The 17,417-nt window shown below is 35.4% G+C and overlaps 1 protein-coding gene across 3 annotated transcripts in view; it reads right to left on the reverse strand.

The window, feature by feature from the left end:
• Positions 1-17,417, reverse strand: part of LOC131044069 (protein MOR1-like) — a 122,593-nt gene that overhangs the window by 58,962 nt on the left and 46,214 nt on the right. For 2 of the 3 annotated variants that reach the window (XM_057977335.2, XM_059218074.1), the window contains exons 7-18: positions 15,791-15,873; positions 15,507-15,592; positions 15,157-15,270; positions 14,950-15,069; positions 13,802-13,904; positions 4,489-4,625; positions 4,187-4,252; positions 3,888-4,005; positions 3,756-3,802; positions 1,618-1,692; positions 921-1,010; positions 687-792 (exon numbers count right to left, since the gene is read on the reverse strand). In XM_057977335.2, coding sequence (XP_057833318.2) covers positions 687-792; positions 921-1,010; positions 1,618-1,692; positions 3,756-3,802; positions 3,888-4,005; positions 4,187-4,252; positions 4,489-4,625; positions 13,802-13,904; positions 14,950-15,069; positions 15,157-15,270; positions 15,507-15,592; positions 15,791-15,873 — 1,145 coding nt within the window. The remainder of the gene's footprint in view (positions 1-686; positions 793-920; positions 1,011-1,617; positions 1,693-3,755; positions 3,803-3,887; positions 4,006-4,186; positions 4,253-4,488; positions 4,626-13,801; positions 13,905-14,949; positions 15,070-15,156; positions 15,271-15,506; positions 15,593-15,790; positions 15,874-17,417) is intronic. The other variant, XM_059218075.1, reaches the window with a different exon arrangement.

Raw genomic sequence — 17,417 nt, forward strand, 5'->3', positions numbered from 1 at the left:
GATTCACTCCCCCTCCCCCCCCTCAGTTTCCCTTCATTGTTGTTGCCAACAGATCTTATATACAAAAAATTAAAGTGGGTGGCTACAGTTATTTAGCAAGTATATCATCCATAATGATGATTTAAGCAAGTCACTTGTAGTCATTGCAACAATCCAAGACTTTTCTATTCCTTCTAGCCACATATTGCTATATATATTTGAATTTCCTATGCATGACAAATATATATCCATCTATAATATGTATAATAATAACTAGTGATATGAAATTTGAATACACACTATGCTAATGATATATGGATATTTGTGTATCATAATATATACATGTTTAAACTGCATTCCTCTTCAAGTATATCATAATATTATATATAAACATTGTGGACAGTTTGATAATTAATATATATTTAATCATCAACTATTACAGTTTATTATGATATATTAAATACTTAAGATGTATATTATATACAATGTATGCGTGCACACTGTATGTACCTATGTTGCATATTCAATTTCTAAATTCCTGGAAATCTGCTTCAAACATACCCAGTACACACTAACTCCAACATACCTACTCTTGTCAAATTTTAGTAACAGTGCTTTACCAGCATGTGTATCTTCAAAAATCCATACAAAAGATATTGATATCAATAATGGTGGCATAGATGAAACAAAGAGTAGTCATAGCTAACCTTCAAGACGCTCCTTCCAAATTGTACTCTTTAAATTTGGAAGTACTTCCTCTTGGAATATAGACCCAACTCTTCCTTCAATTTCTTCCAAGCTCATTTCTCCTGGCTACAATTAATCAAATGAAAATCAGTAGAATTTTTTTGCACTAAAACAATCACGATCAACAGGAAAAATTTAGTTTCATTTAATTTCTAGAGAAAAATGAAAGCAAGTCATTAAAGCAAAATATCAACCTCAATATCTTCAACAGCTTCAATTGCAGCTGCAGCCTTGCTCTGCTTTGTCTCATCAGCCTTCTTCCCTGTGCTCTTTTTTGCACTTTGCTGTATAGCAATATTCAATCGACAATAAAATTAAATCAACTTAGTTTTAACTATGTGTTTGCTGCACACTGAAGATTAATAAATTCTTGTGCCCAACCTTTTCTGTAATCCATCATATAGTTAAACAATGGTCGTAAAATTACAGGGTATTTGTGAAAGCACGTCATCCTTTTGAGAAACCCAATTCTGCTGGTATGTCTTTCTAAAAGTCAAGTCTTTTAAACACGTAGTTTAGATTATGTTAACCGGAATCTTGGGTGGCCAGTTGAAAGGATGCAAAAGGCAACCAGAATAAATCCAAAGCATAAAGTTGAACTGCTATTTGATTTGTCTATAACAATCCTTTAAGAGTGTTGAGTTTTTATGATGTTCAGAAGCTGCACTTCATTCATTTCCTACTGAACTTGCATAAAAGATTTCAGAAATTTTTTTAGGATGAATAACATAGCCTAATAAACTTGTGTTCTCTTTTGATTACAGCAGCTACATGCAGCTCTGTCAATATCTCATTCAGATCAAATAAAAAATTCTTAAGACTAGATATTCAATACCATAGAACACAGAAAATACAATAAAATGAGGTCACTGAGGTCATCACAGAACTCACCGTGTTTGGAGAAGCAAGCTTCTTTCCACTTAGCATACTAGCAGCTGATCTTTTTACAAATCCATTCTCATCAGCCTGCTTGTGCATACACATCAACAATTTAAATATCAATTGGCATTCAATATTAACTAATGTTCAGTCACCTTATTACAAACCCGCCTTATAACATAGAAAAAAAGAGAAAATTAGAAAACAGATATATCTGCCAGGGTGTGCAGAGTCAAAAAAAAAAAGGATAAAAAAATCTTTTATCCAAAACCTGTAGATGATAGTTAATTTTTGTTTCAACTTTCAATTTGTATTATAAATTTAGAGTTGAAATTTTGACAAAATGATCTGTCTATCAATAATCACCTACAGACAAGGGTACAAGTGGGATGACAGGGATGCAATTTGATATCAACCAACCAAAGTAAATAAATAACCATACAGCTCAGTCACAAGATAATGAAAGTAGGGAGATGAGGACAGAATCCGTATCCCTGCACTGAAGCCTCCTAATGAGCGAGAAATTTCCTATGGCACCACATTTGCATATACCATAGAAAAAAAAATCATATGGAAAGTTATATATGGTGGATCTCAAACATGAAATATTCCATGTGATGAACCTCAAATATGAAAAGATGTCCACATAGATATCTGTAATTGTACAAGATGGTCCTAACAAAATTCACGGACACAAAGATCGAATGAATTTATTGTCATACTCTACTTCTACTGTTGTACAATAAGGGAAAACTATATTATTTATTTTTTTCCTCTAGATGTATCCCTGCGACCCGGCCCAGCGCCCAACCTGCCTTACCTTGGTCTTACTTACTGCCAAGTTGGGACCGGGAAGGGGCGAGCTGAGGTGAGATTAGTCCTCTAAGGATGTACACAGCCGCCCGCAAATCATGTGCATCAAGCGAATCCAAACCTCAGAGTCAAACCCAAGACCAATGGGGAGCAAACCCACAGCCCAAGCCAACTCTGCTACTCGTGCAGGCTCTGGGAAAACTATATTATTAAGTGTTGCAAATAATGAGTTCAAAACTAAGCTCCAATTGAAAAAACTCTAAACTTAACTACAGCAATGGAAACTGAATAAAAATGAAAAGGACAAAAACCACAGTAGACAGATAGTTAAATGTTATGTTGTCATCGACAAATGTTTTCAATTTGTCTTCATTATGTTGTTGATTATTTACTGGCCTAGGTATTGTATTTCTAATAGTGGTTATGAGCAGTTCGACAAACAGTTTTAACTGACAACTGTTAGTCCCACATATAACATTTCCAATGTCAGTATAATGGTGCAGATTTTGAGACAGGTCCTCACTCTATTAGCAAAAACATTATTCTGTATAATCTTTCTAGGTTTTTGTATTGCATCTCTGTAGATTGGCAATGTAGAATTTAACACAAACAACCACAAGATCAAACATTCAAGATAGAAACCATAGATTCCATGGTAAAACCCAATTTGTGAAAACTGAAAAGAGCCATGCCTCATTGTTTCCATTCAACAACATTCTCCATGTCTATGTTTTCAAATGGTCTTTAACATAACTGATCCGTTCCAGATCACAGAATGCAGATGGGGAAAAAAAATTAACCTTTAAATATAATTTTTTATAACAATTTAGTATTCTCGAAGTAAAACAAATGAAGAAATCATGCAACAATCTGTCTAAAACAAAGTTCCTCTTGCAAAAGTCAGCAAACTCCTCTGTCACAACATTGTGACTGCATTGTATGGCTAAGTTACCAAGGAACAATTAAGGATTTGGGTATGGGTATAAGACACAGAAATTGTTTTGGGCCCTAGGTAAGGCTCAACATGGAAACATCCATACATAAATAAAAAAATATATAAAAAAGTAGCATTATATCAGTAATGTTGGTATAATCATCAAATATAATAGGTTTATTGAAGAGAAAAGCACAAGGGCTATTACAAAGAAAAGCACAAAAGTAATAGAAATAGTATATATCACAAGCGAATCAGCTAGATTCCTAAAAGCATCAAACACTAGAGTTAAAAAGGACTTAACATTGGACCAACTAAATGAGGCACAACTCAATTATACAAGACAGCCCTAGATAAAAATCCAGTGTCCCAAAAAGTAATAGAAACATCTACTGTCACTCACCTCAGAAGGTGAAGAACCACAGCCACCAGGAATTGCTCGTGATGTACCTGCCCAGGACAAGCATGCAGTCAAAAATAATAATAAGAAACAATGAAGAATGCATGTCTTCTTTTCCTTTGAAAGTAGAGATACCTGAAGGTAGACTAGGCACTTGAGCATTCCCGCTGGCTGCAATCATTTCAATAAGTTTATTTCTTCTCACATCATCTAGCTTCTCCAGGGATCTTTCAAGAGGTTTCATACCAACTAACTGATACACGAAAAATCAAGCAAACAAAACAAGATTGTAATAAACATGACAGTAAACTTAATATTAGAAAATCAGAAGTAATGAGTAATATGAAGAACAATCAACAAAATAGAAGCAAAATCACAATCAATATGATAAAGTCCAATTAATGTCAGCAAATACAAAGGTTATCATGTTATACCTTAGCAATTGCTGCCAGTGCAGAAAACGAAGCATCCCGTACATCTGGTGTACCATCATTTAGACACTGAGAACAGATGGAGCCCAGAAAATTGTCATTTTTATTTCTAATATATCAGAAAAAACATCATATAGTGAATTGTAGTTAGCCAGAAAATTGAAAAATTAACCCTGCTCTACTGGAATCCAAAGCTTAAAACAATAACTAAGTTTTTGGTCTTTGTATTGATTGAATAACCCAGATCTTGATCAATCAAAATTGAAATGATATGCAGAGGAACACACACTAGATTTGCACCATACCTCCATACAAATAGGAACGTAATCCTTGTGAAGCTTTAAAACCACAGCTTTATTACTCGATTCAATGCAAAATGTAACCCAATTTAGCGTCAAGGAACGCACTGAAGGAACCTTGTTCTTGCTTGCTAGTTTTACGTCTGCAAGTAAAAATTTGCACCACTAAGTTTTAAAATGTTTAATGAAAAACTTGCTGATGATATATAATAAGGTAAAAGAGCTGCTCAGGCGAGTGACAAAAACAGACCCAAAGATACATTTCCTCATCTAGGCCCTCTATATCCTGTAAAGTTCCATGGAGATGATTATGAATTCACTTAAAACATAAAAGCTGTGTCTTAAAATCCAAGTAAATATATGCCCCCTCATTTCTTTCACCTCATCAAACCCTGGCTTTCAATAACTTATAGCTTTTAAAAAATTTCAAACCAAACTTACAATATCATTTCTATATTTAAATTTTAATATTTTTTATAAACTTTGATACATATCCTCTTTGCTACACTTTCGCAAATACACTTAAAAAGAGTTCTAATCGCATCCTTTAACAGGTCACAAATATTACCATAACTTCAAAGCTTAAAGGATGTAAGTTGTAACAGCATTAAGCTCATTTTTTTAAGTTTTCCAACAATATATCTACAGAAGAAGCTCAATTCTTTGTGTAAGTTTTTGGGCACACTCAATATAATGTGATGCAAAATTGCACCAAATTTCTTGTAACTGTAGATGAATAAATAGGGGAGTACAATCATACAGAAAATGCAATACTGAAATTTTTTATCATCTAACAATGCTGGTAAAATGCCAAATGCGTAATTAATTTTTTTGAAATTAAAAGAAACACATTAATAATTTAATGCTATCAATATCACTCTTTATAGAAAGACACAATAAAGAATAATAAGAGAGATGCCTGAAACAAATTTCAGCAGCTGAATCTGAAAAAGGCACTATGAGATTATAAGTGCATCCTAGACCTCTGATGAACTCATTAAACATGTTTTTATTTTGCTTATTTTCTGTGCTTCCTAAAAAGCCAGAAACGAAGGGAACTGCTGTTATTCTGTGATATCTAGTACTACCCTGAAGACCCCCAAGCCAATACCAGTACAGTTCTGGTACTAGTTGTTGATTCAACTCTTAGCAACTAGGAGCGTCTCCTCTGAATTCTCATGGGCAGGCTCAGGAACCATATGAAATAGCAGAAAGATCAACACCATCCTAAGAACATATTCACCAAAGAAACATTAGTCTTTTTTGTTTTCAGCCATATAGGTAAACATTCCTAAGCAAAAGAAGTTAGCATCAAAATTCTATGGACACTTCTGGATTTTAAAGTGAGTGGGCAAAGTTGAATGCAACTTGTATCTCGTCCTTCATAATACACCCTATTTTCCATGTCTCGTGTCTAAAGAAGGTCCTTGCCCAACACATTCACATTCAGTAACACTTTCTGCATTCAACAACAGAGGATCTATCATCCTTGTACTAAAAGCTATTTTGGGCCAATGATCACGCCAACTCCATAAATACACTATCAAAGAAGTCCACTGGCAAGGATTTCAGTAGGAAGACATAATTTGGGAACCTCTCTACCAACTTTGGTAGCAACTTCCCAAGTTCAAGCCTTAAGAACAAGACCTTCCAAATGTGGAAGGCATTTTAGGACCTTGCATCCTAACCTTTTACAATTATGAGCATTGTAATAATTATGAGGGCAAGGGACAGGATACATTTATGAGATGGCTTTCTTGGGAGGCAATATTTTGTGGGATGAAAATTGAAAAAAATTTAAGCATAAGAAATTTCACATATTCATATGATAAGGCATTCACCATATTCATTATATAACCATATACTGAAACATTGGAGCTGAATTGATAATTCACATGAATCGACATAAATATTATTAGTCAAAAACATTTGAATGTCTAGTATTTGAATTTTCATTATCAATGTACGCATACAACAAAACAAAAAGGTCCAAGGCCTACAACTATGAAATGACAAAATTTAGACAACTAGACATATTGTTGCTATGCCTCTGCCTCATCTTTGCCTAAATAAAAGTTGAGTCACTACCAATATGAGGTAGTACCTCATCCAATGGAACCCCAATCAATCCCTCTTTTCTGCTTTATCACCAATATGTGTCATACTTCAAGATCAACAACCCATGGTGTAGCTAGAGTTTGTTGATACTCAAGGGCATCGTCAATCCAAAAGTGGCAAGGCACCATGCATGGCCACCAACTTCTAGCTTATCGAGAGGTAAGCCTATTCATCTTGACTGATTGAATGAAGCTATGTGTGGACCAATTCCTCTTTGTATCAATAGAACTAACAACCTATGAAAGGAGGCGAGAAGCACAGATCCTCAACTCTAGTGCATATTTGGCATGCTGTGTCCACCATCCAAAAGGATTAAATTGAACTAATGTAGCCCCTTTTGTCCTCACCTCAAGTTATTTAAATATTGGACCTCAAAGATTGATAAAGGCAAGCCATTGTATTTGAAGTACAATTGCCTCCTCATTGCTATATATCTTTTGAAGGGCCTTCCTTCACCTCTTCATTATTAAAAGGAGGCACTCTCCCAAGCCTTAATGCATAAGATTTGGGATTTAATGCATAGGTCGCCATTTTAAGCAAAGCCTTCATAGTGTTCCATTGCTACAACAAAATGGGCTTGATATGCTTCTCATATAATCCCAAAATTGAGTCTTCATATAAATTGCTTACTTCATCCACCCAAGCAAGTTGTCAAATGTCTCATAAATCACTCCAAGACTAGGAGAGTCTATAATAGCATATCTAACAACCCACACAATGAGTGAGATTGAGCAGCAAATGTATCTACTAAAAAAAAATTCAAAAAAGAATAAGACTCAAATGATAATGTAATGCCCAACATCTCCAATTGCTCCACAACAATTTTTAGTTGTTGAGCAACAATTTTCAAATACTTCACAAAAAGACATAATGAGGGAGTTCTTTGCTTTTAGTTGTTAGTATCTTTGTGTCTTAGGTTAAGGGTTCTTCTAAAGAGGTGTGGGTGTCCTTGAGGGCCCCTTGTTGGGCCCCAATCTAATAGTGCAAAATTGTCTAAGTCTTGTATCTCTCTGTTGCCTTGGCCCTATTTTTCCCATCATTAATATCCAGTTAGAGAAATCCATCAATGGGAACCCCTTGTCAAATTTGTACTAAGTCTTGTATTTTACCTCCCAATGCACCTCTATTATACCCCTAAGTCTCAAAATGCCAAAGTCTTTAGTCTTTGGGGCCATTCTATATCTTCCGAAGTCAAGAGTTTGAGCTTTTCTTCACTTGAACACTTGGTCAAAAGGAATCTCGATTCCCTATGCTCCATGCTTCATCTTACTCTATTCCTCTTCCAACAACTTTTTGAACTTTTTGCTACTTATCTCCTTGGCATCTTATTCTCTACACATTCATTTTCCACCTGCCGCCTACTTTTTGTTATCAAGCTTGAGCCTTTGGACATTCTACAATCCTATTACCTTGTAGATAGTGTTCTCAAACCTTGATCACCAACAACCTTCTCATCTCAATCCCCAACTCCCCATCATTGCTTTTTACTGGCATCAATCTTTAAAAACTTTGCTTCCTCCTTTGTAGTTGGTACCTGGGACCATAGTTACAAGACTCAAACTCACTCAAACTCAGCAAGTTGATATTGGACTTGGACTCGAACTTAGCGCAAGAGCTCGGCAATGACTTGGTAAATTTAAAAACCCAAGAAATTCAAAGATTTTTAAGTATTTAAAACTTATTTCATGGACCCTTTGATCATATACACAAGTATACATTGATCACCTAAGTGTAAACGCAAGTCATAGCTAAAGGAAATAACACACTAAGATATATAAATATTGTCCAATGTATACAAAACTCATGGAATATGAAATCCAAGGCATCAAAAATAATATTAAAACTAAATTTATAAAACTATGGCTCAAAGGAGGTTGCATTACTCACCCCAACATCACAACAAGCCATATGCTGGTGTCTAAGATGGGTCCTAGATAATGATGTGGCCATGATATTTGCTTGTGTCTCAATGATTGGTGTTTTTATTTAAGTTAAGAGTTTATTAGTAATTTGTTCTTGAAGCCTTCAATACCACATGTTTTGTTGGCAAGCTCTTTAACGAAGAGGAGTGGTTAAGTAAAAAGATAAATGGTTCTTTTCTATTTTGACTTTAGCTAGGATACTAATAGATGGGATTCTTCTATCATTTGTCTCTATAAGGAATGATTGCTACATTTTGCCAACTATGACTTAACTTGTATTCAATAGTACAAGCACTGTAGCATGCCAACTTTGCCTATGGCAGCCCTTGTATATTGAACAAGTTGTCCAATATATGAAACAAGATAATCCTTGATTGTGGCTTTGACTATGAATATGCAAAGATTTGCAACAAGCGATATGTATTATTTAGATTTCTATGATCATGATTCATCATTGGCCTATTGCTTGCTTAAACTTGGAGATGGGGGTTTGGGGGCAACACCAAAACTAAGTTGAAGGGAGCACCCCTCGTAGGGGTCTATGGGTGAGAGAGAGAGGTAGAGAGAGAGGTCTAGAGTTCAAGAGAGATAAAGAGAGTGAGATAGAGAGAGCAAGAGAATGTGGATAGGAGCCTTCTAATTACTGAAACTTGACTAAGTCTGAAAATTTATAAGATCGTCTAAAACATAGAATCTGAATTATAGCTCCTAGACTAGGGGTATGTCATAAACCAAAAAAGAGTTGAAATTTTGTGAGTTCGTTGAAAAAACAAAAACTAAAATGGCTGAGTCATATGCCTAGACTCACCAAGACTCGGCAAGTCTGGGGAAGACTTAGCTAAGTCTGAGTCCATTTGAGTCCGAGCCCCCAAACTCGGCCAGCTTGACTCGCCTCGAACTTGCCGAGTTTTGGTGAGTCCAAGCGAATCTCATTACACTACTTGGGACCCTATTGGCACAATATTTGAACCTTAACTCCAACATCCCTTCCTAGAGCTTTGGATTTTCTTGCACCCTAATCTTTGCCCTATGATACTCCCAAATTGTTGTCTACCACCTTATCCCATAGGAATGCCATATCATGTATCCCTGAACCTTGATTCTAAGAAGCTTTCTTTTCATCCAATATCTCCAAATCCCTTTCTTTCTTGCTCCACCCATACACTATCCTTGGGGCATTTGAGACTTTCTTCCCCCCTCTATAATTCTTCCCATGTTAGTTGGTGATGATTTTCCCTGATCCTTGTTCCCCATTAGACATTTTGTTGAACCTCTAGGATTCTTAATGCCAACTTACCTAAAGTAAATTGTCATGTGGCATCCCAAATACCCCAATCCATTCCTTCATTCACTATCCCCAAGCCTACAAACTTTTTTGTTCTGCATTCACCTAACATGCTTTCATCCTAGCCCTCAACTCCACATCGTCTTTGACATCTTCATGCTTTCTTCAGCATTACTTTTCCCCAAATCCTAGCAACAAGCCTCTAAAATGTTTTATACCATTCAGCAATTATTTAGACATAAGAAATTACAAACCCTCGTTGCTCATATAGGAAACTCCATCTACCTTTATGCATAGCCTCAAGATAACATTAATGACTAGAAATGAATGTTGCAAGTGTGTAAAATCATCTAGATCCCACCAAATTGACATTGATCCCATCAAAGGCACAAATCCACACACAAGACCATGTGAAGGCGACAAATATGTATAGGGCTGTCTAAATGCCATTATTACAAACCCTAGCATCTAAATGTTTACAAATAGATACTAGGCTACTCTTTTGAGCACAAGAACACCATTTTAATGCTCTAGATCATTTGGCACAAAATCCAAGAAGGATCTTTTGCAAGTTGTTGTGTTAGCAAGTTCAATGTTTTGGTTAGCAAAGAAATCCTATGTGCCCCAATAAGGCAAGCAGAGTGCAATGTAGCCAAATGTTATAAGTACAAATGAAAATCACTGTAAGAGTTGGTTGTTGAGCTAATTTCCTAGTTGCATAGTGTCCCAGGTTGTTCTTGAGCATCAAATGATGCAAGTCTAGTCTACAAGCGGACAAGATATACTTGTTGGTACACGTGTATTTTTCGCCTTACATAATTCTAATATTGTCAATAATGTAAAATTACTATTTAGTTATGGTGCATCCCAGGTATGTGTGCATTGCATGGATCGGGCATTTTTGGGACACTTGTATGTTGTATGAGGAATTGGAATAAATACTTAATTCAAATGTCTCATTGGGAAAATATTTAACTTTGGACAAACTTATTACAAATATTTTTCATTTGTTCTTATTCTTCTTAATTCATAATCATGTAGTCAATACTCTTTAGGAGAGCTAAAAAGTAACATCTTGTTTATAGAGATCTTGCATCTACAATGAGGCAAAAGACACCCATGATTGTGAAAAATTGAGATACAAGAAGCTTTGAGAGTGGATCTACCAAAAAGAGATAGGCCATAAACCTCAATCATGAAACTTGGACAAAAAATTCTACATGAGCTTCAACAATTAGTTATGTTGGTGTAGGACAACTAAATTGGAATTCATCAAGCCCCACCCAAAGGTGCTCTTAGACATCAATTCCTTCCCACCTTGGCACCCACAACAAGTCCAATTGAGATTCCAAAGACCTCAAAGATAGAAACCAAGACCTGCAAAAACTAAAATTAGTTATGTTGGTGTAGGACAACTAAATTGGAATTCATCAAGCCCCACCTAGAGGTGCTCTTGGGCATCGATTCCGCCACCTTGGCACCCATGACAAGTCCCATTGAGATTACAAAGACCTCAAGGATAGAAACCAAGACCTGCCCAACTACAACACACTATCCAATAAGAATTAGTAGATGATGGTAAAGTAAGAGTACAAAAATCAACTAGAATTCAACCAACTCAAGATCAATCCTATAGTGTGAGCTATGTTTGTCTTAAGGTGCGCCATCATGCTAAACAATGATCAATAAGATACAATCCTACCACAAGACAAGAGTCAAAAAGATCAATACAAAACGGATGACTTGGAGTGATATTGCATAATACCTATAGTGGCAGGTGGCAATTATGCAATTCACTTGACCATAGATTTTGGATCATCAAGTATAACATGTAGAAATAGTGCAATATTGTTCCTATGTTGTTGTTTTTCTAAGGTGGTTTACTTTTCCAAAAGAAATTCATGAGGCAAGGCAAGTCAATGGCACCTAGGAGGTGGACTTTTGTACCCATATGAAATTTTCATTTGTGTCAAGTTTCAAGCTAAAGTTTGTTAAAGTAAATAGGTAATCAACTAGTAATTAATTAAGTAATTGCAGCGGAATTGATAGATTATATATTAATGTTAAGATCAATTATAAGATGTGATAAGATTAAATTAGATAAAAATAGCCAAAGTAATTAAATAACATAGCCACATTATTCAACTATATTATCATCAAATCATACATAAAACCTTCTCAATATCTTACAATATCAAGGTTTCCAATACTTATCTTAATCTTGAGCACTTGGAACAGTCATTCTCACTCTAAGAAGATTCCGGTGGCCTTGGGTCCTTTATGGCTATGACACCACTGAAGAAACCGGTTCTTACACAAAACCCACAGTTATTACACAGAACCCACAATTCTTACACAAAACCCGCAATTCTTACAGAAAACCCCACATGCCTCATAGCATGAAAAACACAGCCTTGGCCAAGACACTCCCAAGTGTGTGTTGTACCCCGAGTCGAACACAAATTGTGTGCCCCTTCTCCAATTGCCCATAGCCCACCAAGTCACCACCTCCTTCTTCCAAGAGTGATCTCCATGCCCACTTCCAAGTCTCACATAAATAACTTATATAACCTTTTAAGGGGTGGTTTCAAAACCATCACACCCTCTCAAATAGGTCACCTTTAATTACCCTTTAATAAATATAATTATTCCTCTCTTTTAAGAGCTTTTTCCATTAACATTCTCTATTAATCTATCTTTAAACCAAAGGAAACAATATCCTTTATTTTCATCTCCCTTTTTTATTCAAAAAGGGTTGAAAAGTTCACATAACAGTTAGAACCCTAAGAAACAGACCTTCAACACCACAAGTCAAACCAAGTTAAGGTTTAACTGAATTGATGCAATGATCTGATGGCCACATGGGAGGATACAGCACAACCTTGGGTCCTTTATATCCTTCTTAGTGACTTCTAGGAGGAACTCTCCTTTAAGGGGAGGATGGCGTAAGACCCATCCATTTTACAACCTAATTGCACTCTGCTTACCTATTTTAATTTGCATATCTTGACATATATTGGAAGTATCATCATTTGTTAGATTGAATTGCTAATACCTCCTATGGAATCACTTATTTGATTCGTGAAATCCTTGTATTCAAGAGTCATTATTATTAATAGGTCATGGTTATAGCTTCAATGTGTGATTTTGATAATGGTGACAGTCCCTCATTGCAATTGTGATTGTGATTCAGAAATATTGAGTATATTTTAGTATGCATGCATTTAGGATTATTTGCATGTTTTCTTACAATTGCTTTGGTCAGAAGAAATTTGATCAAGTCTCGTCATGGTACTTTGTATGGGTGTTACACCAAATGTGACAGATGGAACTCATGTACTGACAAACTGGGGGTTATACCATTGTCCCCATGTATTAAATATTTTAAAAGTGATATCAACAGAAAGTAAACAGCACATGAATGATGAAAGAAAACAATCACTCTGAGTGCTCTAATTTCAGGCTGAAATGAAAACTAAATTATAAAATATTCAGCACAGAATTCTCAAGAAAATAAAAAACTGCAGACATAACAAAACCTTGCATCGTTCAACTAAAATTCAGCATCTATATAAGAAAACCTCTATCAACTACTTTGCAATATCAGGCCAATGTCTGGGTTTCAAACAAGAAAATTACCCTAAATATTTTTTATTTGCCTATATGTGTAAAACAACAGTAAAACTTGTGACATCGAAAAGAAAGCATGGTAGTCAAACTAAGATTATTCAGATTGTTCACTGTACAGGTTTCTGGTTATATAAGCTCTAAAGATAACAGTATGCAGACAATCTATGGTCATGAAAAGTGGGAACAGAACTCAATCACCTCATCCTTGCATCACACTGTAGTACTACAGAGAATATAACTCCATCAAATTAAAAAAATTGAACAAGGAATACAAATTTCAAATGTGATCCATGCATATTGCTTTCTAAATTCTGACAAGCAAACTCACACAATTATTTATTACACACATCAGGAATAGACAAACCTTCAATGACATCGATAAGAGAAAGACAGCCAGCTTTATGCATAGCCTGAAGAGTTTGTGTGAGAGCGTCGGACATGACTGCTTTCTTCTCTTTCAGTTTATCCTGTAAATTTTTTTAAAAAAAGCTAAAATGTATTACAAGTTGAAATCTCATCATATCCAATGACGCAACATAATTAAATTTGTATAGCAATTTTGTAAACTCCATATGCAACTTCTGTTCTCCAATGGAAGCCATTAATTCATATCCAAAGCGACTCAAAATAACTAGATAATTTTTTGTAACTCCTTTTCTAAAAGTTCGTATTTAAGGCATTAATATATGGATTGGTCAAAAACCTAGATATTGTCAATGATCACCCTATGAGTATACCATTAGAATCTAATTCACATGGGGTTATGAAAGGCGTTTCAAATTCAGCATTACATAATCTGCAATTTATATCAACAGATTTTAGTCTTTCATATTACTTAGTTTTTTCAGTTTCAATATTAAAAAGTTTTCTCTTCAACCAGATGGACTTATTCTACTGAAAGAAGTCATCCTTACAAGTGAAAACATAGCCCTAATTGATGAAGATGCTGAATTGCATTTTAATCTAAAAATTGAGGATTTTACAGAAATAATAAATTATAACCTAAATCAGATCAGAGCCTTCTTTTTATTTCGTTTTACCCTGTTATAGTTAGGGGTTTAGTACTTAGTCAAGAGAAAGAATAATACAAATATATAACCCAATTCCAGCTCCAGTTTCAATTTTCAATTCCAAAAAATGGCACCAGAAACTTCCGGCCTACTATCAGCAACTTTTTTTATGCCATGTCCTTCATCGATGTCATACTAAGACATCAATGTAGCTTGTCCTGCTAACAAACATAATATGGTGTCTCTATACAGTTCTGCCCTCGAATTCTCAATATTTCAAACTTATGCATTGTCATATCCCTCTCCAGACTATTATTTTCTGATTTTTGCCAAGACTGACTTAATATTTTAATGTTTTTATTTTTTTAATTTTGAAATTAATGATAGAATTAAATAAAAAATGAAAAAATTCAGATTTGCAAATATGTCTACTCAGAATTGTTCTACTCTATGTATTAGGATGTGCAAATACATAAATCTATAAGGAAATAGAAAAACCTACCAGTAAAATGGGAAGCAGTAGACGTGAACCCCCACCAAAATCTTTTCTCAAACCTTTTGCGAGATTTCCTGTTGCTTGAACAGCCTCCACCCCTACAGCTAAGTTTACATCTGTGATAAGCTGCCAAGAGAAGAAAACTTTAACAATCACGATCAGATCCTATAATATGATATATATCCAAGTCCTGTATATTGACAGAAATCTCACCTTCTTCAACGTTCTACAAACTTCAGTAAAATCTCCAGGAGCAATTTTTTTAACTGAAGCAAGTTTAGTGAGCTCTGCAACTGCATCCCGTCTTTCTGACCATTTTGCAGCTTTCTACAAATTTAATTAGAAACGATTTTAATTTTATCACTCAAAGCTTTCTTGATCCTAAATTTCAAAGAAAACAATAAATATAAAACAGCTTGAACTATATTAGCAGCTAACTCTAAAAAGTTGCTATGAGATAAATAAAATTCCAATATGATCCTCCATGTACTAGGACAAATCTGTGCATAAGGGAGATAACAAGCAGTAATATCAGAAAATCAGAGATGTCAGGGAATACATACCACTCCCTCCCAAAAACCTGACTTTTCCAACGAAGTCAGTATGTCAACAGGGTCAACTAGATCATACTCATCAATCTCTTGCGGACCTAAGACAAATGAGTGGATACTAACTTTAATAACCATATTCCTTAAGTCTCCTAAAAATATACTAGTCAATAAATAATATTTGAAAAAAAAACAAATTTTAATGAAAATGCATAAAAGAGTAACAAGTGTCATGACCAACATGTCGCTATATGCAGATAAGTTTTCTATAAAATATTTAATGGAACTTCATAACTTACCAGAAGCAGTAGCTTCATCAACAGGCCTGGGGCACTCAACTGCTTCCACAACTTCTTGCTCTAACTCCTTTAGTTGCTCTGATCTAATGAGAAACAAAGTACAGTATCAATACAACCTATTAAAATCTCAATATCAAGATATCACCTTTCCATACATTTTATTATATATCAAAACCATTTATAGAAGAAAAGACAAAAATAGAGAATTATTAAAACATCATTTCCACTACATAATGATGGCTCAGCTATCATATTCAAAATCTTAATTCAAACTACAAATGATGATTTTTCTTCCTTAGCTCTTATATATACTGACTTTGGATCTACCCTCTCCTATTTATTTCTATGCATTTGTCAATTTAATTTAACATACTTCACTTTTGCTTGTTGCAGTTCCTTTTAGCATTCTTAACTAGCTATTCTAACATTTTATTGTTTTATGCCCATAAACCGTATTCGGTAATTTGAAAACCTTAATATAGCTTTTGCTTAATGATATGCGGTCATTTTAGCTTTCTCATAGATGGTTTACAATTGCAAATGAATTCTTTCGCTCATTTTTCTTATCTTCGTTACTGTTATCACAAAAGCTTGCACCCTTGCTAAGTTATCAACTCAGCAACCTTGTGAAACATGGAAACAACCCCGAAGTGTGGGACCTTGCGCATGGGGTTGAATCTCCGGAGAAGGTCGGCTTCCTTCTTCTAATAGGTGCAGGTATTGAACCAACTCAACACTTCAAAACTTACTCCTAAGCCTATCCTAACAACTTGCAGAGGTAAAGGGAAGAGAGAATTGCTTGAAATAAAAGGAGGTGATGCACCAAGAAGAGATTGTTTCTCTCCCTACCGAAATCGCACAAGGAACCAACTAAAAACCCAAGAGATGCACAACTTCAATTGCATAAGTAACCCAAACGCATGTATGGAGGTTAGAGTTTGCTAAGTGTCAAGAGGGGAGAAGGATTCCCACAAGTCGCATTCAGAAAACAAGTTAACACAGCATATATGGAGAGAAAAGCCACAAGACATACACCTATGATGAAGGTAAGAAAAGCATACATAGGTTAGAAGGAGGCAAGAACGGTGATTTTTAATTAATCATAAGGCCAAAAGCCAATCTTACAATTGCAGAAATGCAAAAATAACTACAAGTTTTCAAGAGAAGAGAAAGAGCATAGGAAAGCTCAAAGCAACAAGGAGAGAACCCTTTACAATGAGGCTTAACAACCTTTATATAGAAAAATGGTTACAAGGTTGATCATGACCCCTGCATGTCAGTATGGAAGTGCAGGGAAGTGCATGCACTTGACTTGCACAAGCAAGCAACCTTGCCATACCCACAAGAGGCAATTCTGAGAAGGTGGACTGGCTAACCTTCCAAAGTCAGACATGACATAAGTCACCAAGCATGGCCCCATACCTCCTTGATGGAAATCCTGGCAAAAACATTTAATGCACCCTTGTGGCTCCGCACAAGAAAGTGCACAAGTCACCAAAACTGTCAGAGCATTAAAAGCCTTGAGTGCTGATCACGCCATCCGGAAGTGTCGCCAATTGGAAGGAAGTTCGGAGACTTCGGAAGTTCGAACTCCCAAAGTGGGAAGACAAGGGAAGAACTTTGGAAC

The sequence above is a fragment of the Cryptomeria japonica genome, chromosome 3 (assembly GCF_030272615.1).
Source record: "Cryptomeria japonica chromosome 3, Sugi_1.0, whole genome shotgun sequence".
Classification (NCBI taxonomy): domain Eukaryota; kingdom Viridiplantae; phylum Streptophyta; class Pinopsida; order Cupressales; family Cupressaceae; genus Cryptomeria; species Cryptomeria japonica.